Consider the following 4,354-nt stretch of genomic DNA (forward strand, 5'->3'; position numbering starts at 1 on the left):
CTGATTCACGCAGTCTCCTCTGAGCAGTTGATGTTGAGATGTGTGTTACTTAAACTCTGTGAAGCATTTATTTCTGCTGCAATTTCTGAGTCTGGTAACTCTGATGAACTTATCCTCTGCAGCAGAGGTAACTCTGGGTCTTCCTTTCCTGTGGTGGTCCTCATGAGGGCCAGTTTCATCTCGGATTGACTGATCTTCACGTCTTAAAGTAATGATGGGCTGTCGATACTCTTTGCTTATTTGAACTGTTCTTGCCGTAATATGGACTTAGCCCTATTTGGTAAAAGACCATCTTCTGTACACCCCTCCTACCTTTTCACAACTGATTGGCTCAAACGCATTAAGAAGGAAAGAAATTCCACAAATTAACTTTTAACAAGGCATACCTGTTAATTGAAACGCATTCCAGGTGACTACCTCATGAAGCTGGTTGAGAGAATGCCAAGAGCGTGCAAAGCTGTTATCAAGGCAAAGGTTGGTTACTTTGAATAATCTTTTTTTAACACTTTTTTGATTACTACATGATTCCAAATGTGTTATTTCATAGTTTTGATGTCTTCACTATTATTCTCCAATGTAGAAAATAGTACAAATAAAGAAAAAACTTTGAATATATCACTATAATGGGGGATCCTGCTTTCTGAAAACATTATCCTGTACTACCCTAGTTGGCCTTGAACTTTATGGCTTCAATGAGAGGGGGCAGTCCTTCTCCCCTGGGTTTTCTGGTCCATTTTGTACAGTGACACAGAGAGCAGAGCACTGTGCGCTGGACGGGTAATTTTGCACTCTGGATCAAAGGTAGCTCAGTAATACATTAGCCATTAAGTTTCCTATATAAAGAAGCCCTAGCCTCACTTCTCCCATAGTCCTGCAGACTCAGAGATGAACTTGACTGCTGAGAAACACAGTGTTCCCCTCAGTGATGGGAACCGGATTCCCCTAATTGGACTGGGGACTTATGGAGACCCACGAACGGTAAGGGAAACCTTTTTTTTTTTTAAAGAGCAGTTTGAACACCAGGTGCATGCGGAAAAAAAGATTTGACAAAATGTACTCCAGCACAAAAACTTCACATGACATTGTTTGTGGAGTATTCAAGAATAGCAATGTTTGAATTTCACATTTTTCAAGAATATACCTGACAGTCTGATTTGGATAACATAATTAGGATTTCTCACTGACAGGCAGGCCACTTGTTAATCTCAGTCCCAGACACGTTTAGCCTGGGGACGAGGTCAACCACCTGTAAACTAGAATGCGTTTTGAGGATCAAAGATCAAATGAGTCCATGTTCATATGAGCACAAAGTCCATGTTCACTGCTGTGATTGACTGGTTAAACATTAACTAGCAATAAATAAAGTAGGCCTACCTAATGTCTCTAAGTTTAAGATATAAATCAACTTGACTTATTTCTTTCATGTAAGTTCACTTTCTTAACTCTGTTTTTTGACAGACACCCAGAGGCACAGCGTTAAACTGTGTGAAGCATGCAATAGATGTTGGGTACAGACACTTTGATGGGGCTTTGGTGTATTTCAATGAGCACGAAGTAGGTCAAGCCATAAGAGATAAAATTGCGGATGGAACTGTCAAAAGAGAAGACATCTTTTACTGTGGAAAGGTGAAGTTGTTTTATTGCTGGTTCATTTACACAATTCAACATCCCTTAAAACTTTCTATCACAGGACCATAGTAGGTCTATATTTTAAGGGCCGGTTACACTGGCACAGATGCCTAGTCCTTGATTCAGAACTAGAAGCATGCTCAATGGGGATTCCCAATTTAAAGTGCATTTTTGTCCAGGAATAGGCGATAATCTTTGTCCTGTAAACTTCTACCTGTCTCAGCTATGGAACACCTTCCACCCTCCAGAGCTCGTCAGGCCTGCCTTAGAGAGGACACTGAAGGCCCTGGAACTGGACTATGTGGATCTATACATTATCGAGATGCCCACTGCATTCAAGGTTAACCGATTGTAACTACTGTAGTCTACAGTCGTCAGTTTGAAATTGCACCCACCATTAAAGGCCAATGTAAAAGACCAATTCAAAAAAGTTATCATGAACTAATTTTAAGTCAACTCAAAATGTTTCAGATGTGTCAGTCATTCTTATCACGGTATCTCAATTTCAGCCTGGTGCAGAGTTTTATCCTAAATATGAGGATGGGCGGTATATTTACCATGAGACAGACCTATGTGCAACATGGGAGGTGAGTTCTGTCTTCCAGGCCCATAGCCAACTGCATCTTCGTCTCATTATCAGAATCAATTGTGTTTAGAATAGCTGAAGGAATCTCAACTATCAACATACTTATGGGGTGGTTATAATGAACAGTATAAGGCAGATAATCTATTACAGAGTATTAGAACAGCGTAGGCACTAGCCTATATACAAAACCCAGAGTAAATATTCTGGGCACAAATATCAATTCAATTGCAATGGCCTTGGCTCTAATCTCTGTGTCAAGGACAACGCCATAAATAGGCAGTTAACCTCTTTCCAACGTTCTCCACAGTCTCTAGAATTTGTATTGTGCTTTTCTCTGGGTTATGTCTCTCTCATTCTGGTAAATCAGTATGAATGGACATATTTTAAAGTCTCCTCTCTTCCAACAGGCTTTAGAGGCCTGCAAAGATGCAGGGCTGGTCAAATCTCTGGGAGTCTCCAACTTCAACAGGAGACAGCTGGAGCTCCTACTGAGAAAGCCTGGCCTCAAACACAGACCTGTGTCCAACCAGGTGGGGCATACTCTCTCTCAATGCTGAGATGCTTATGCAACTACATTTGGAAATCCTCATTTGAGAATTGCGCACATAACTAATAAGTGCTGTATATATTTTCAATACAGGTCGAGTGCCATCCATACTTCACTCAGCCCAAGCTGCTTGAGTACTGCCGTCAGAATAACATTGTGATCGTCGGCTACAGCCCCTTAGGCACTTCAAGGGATGCCTCCTGGGTGAACCTGAAATGCCCTCCTCTGTTAGAGGATGAGGTCCTGGTGTCCATAGCAAAGAAGTACAGAAAGAACAGTGCTCAGGTGGCCCTGCGATTCAATGTCCAGAGAGGAGTGGTGGTCATCCCCAAAAGCTTCAGCGCTCACAGGATCAAGGACAACTTTCAGGTTCAACTGAATTTAACATAGTCAACAACCACTAATATACACTGAGTGTACAAAACATTAGGAACGCCTGCTCTTTCCATGACATGGACTGACCAGGTGAATCGAGGTGAAAGCTATGGTCCCTTAATCCCTTTTTAAATCCACTTTGGAGTCCCTTTGAACGGGGTATGGTAGTAGGTGCCACGCTCAAAAGTTTCCCTTGTGTATTAAGAATGGTCCACCACTGATAGCAAAAGGGGATGCGACTCAATATGAGGAAGCTGTTCCTAATGTTTTGTACACTCAGTGTATACTGCATGGTGACCTATTTCAAATATAACCCCTTTTTGTACTCTGTTATAGATATTTGACTTTTCACTCACTGAGGATGAAATGAAAGCAATTGAAGGGCTGAACAAAGACATCCGTTTTGTGGAGCTTTTAATGTAAGTATTGCACTTTAGTAGCTACAATATTGAGTCAGTTTTTATGTTTAGGTGTTGATACAGTGTGTTGTTTCTTTTTCCAACAGGTGGAGTGACCATCCTGAATACCCATTTCTGGATGAATATTAAGCCTGGCTATATAACTCCATGTATTCCTGTACCCTTGACAAATTCACTGAACATGTTTCATTTTTTTTGTGTGGAACCATACTGTCGTAGCCTGCATTTCTTTGAGTTAATTCTGTCATTTTGTGAGGCAGTACCCCTCATCAAAAGACCACTAGGGGGCTCTACTTGACAATGAATGAAAACCAATGACCAGTTCACATGAAAAACTGTTTGAGAATCAACCCCTATTGCGCTTTAGTTGTATTTAACTCATTAAAAAAAGTATAATAACCGGAGACTGCTGAAGGATCCCAAATATGCTGAAGTATTCTGATATGTAACACTAGTCTCATAACACTGTTAATACATCACTGCCACTAGTGTTTGTTTATCGACCAATAAATGCACTTCAAGCTGACTTCTAAGTGGGAACACTGGTCGAGTGTGACAAGTAGTTGGCAAGCGAGTAGAAACAGACGGCTACTCAGGCCAGGCTACCTAACCATTAACCCTAACCAATCAATGTTTATCTGACACACTAACCTATAGGGTGCAATAGGGTAGAAGCAACAATTCAATAGAAAATCGTTTTCTGTTATACAGAGTGCACAAAACATTACGAACACCTGCTCTTTATATGACATAGACTGACCAGGTGAAGGCTATGATCCCTTACTGATGTCACTTGTT

General features: G+C 41.0%; 1 protein-coding gene across 1 annotated transcript; it reads left to right on the forward strand.

The window, feature by feature from the left end:
* The first annotated feature begins 798 nt into the window (after window positions 1-798).
* On the forward strand, window positions 799-4,082 carry LOC115196975 (3-oxo-5-beta-steroid 4-dehydrogenase). Its single transcript, XM_029758057.1, has 8 exons — window positions 799-978; window positions 1,459-1,626; window positions 1,853-1,969; window positions 2,139-2,216; window positions 2,623-2,745; window positions 2,856-3,131; window positions 3,474-3,556; window positions 3,643-4,082. Exons 1-8 carry the CDS (start codon window positions 886-888, stop codon window positions 3,683-3,685), a joined length of 981 nt encoding a protein of 326 aa, XP_029613917.1. The 5' UTR covers window positions 799-885; the 3' UTR covers window positions 3,686-4,082.
* Window positions 4,083-4,354: the final 272 nt, after the last annotated feature.

Source organism: Salmo trutta, chromosome 7 (assembly GCF_901001165.1).
Source record: "Salmo trutta chromosome 7, fSalTru1.1, whole genome shotgun sequence".
In the NCBI taxonomy this organism is placed as follows: Eukaryota; Metazoa; Chordata; class Actinopteri; order Salmoniformes; family Salmonidae; genus Salmo; species Salmo trutta.

Bases quoted from the DNA above. Each gene is read 5' to 3' on its own strand.
- LOC115196975 (XM_029758057.1), top strand. From the start codon at position 886: ATGAACTTGACTGCTGAGAAACACAGTGTTCCCCTCAGTGATGGGAAC. The intron at 1,627-1,852 runs GTGAAGTTGTTT...TACCTGTCTCAG, and splicing joins ACATCTTTTACTGTGGAAAG to CTATGGAACACCTTCCACCC. The intron at 2,217-2,622 runs GTGAGTTCTGTC...CTCTTCCAACAG, and splicing joins ACCTATGTGCAACATGGGAG to GCTTTAGAGGCCTGCAAAGA.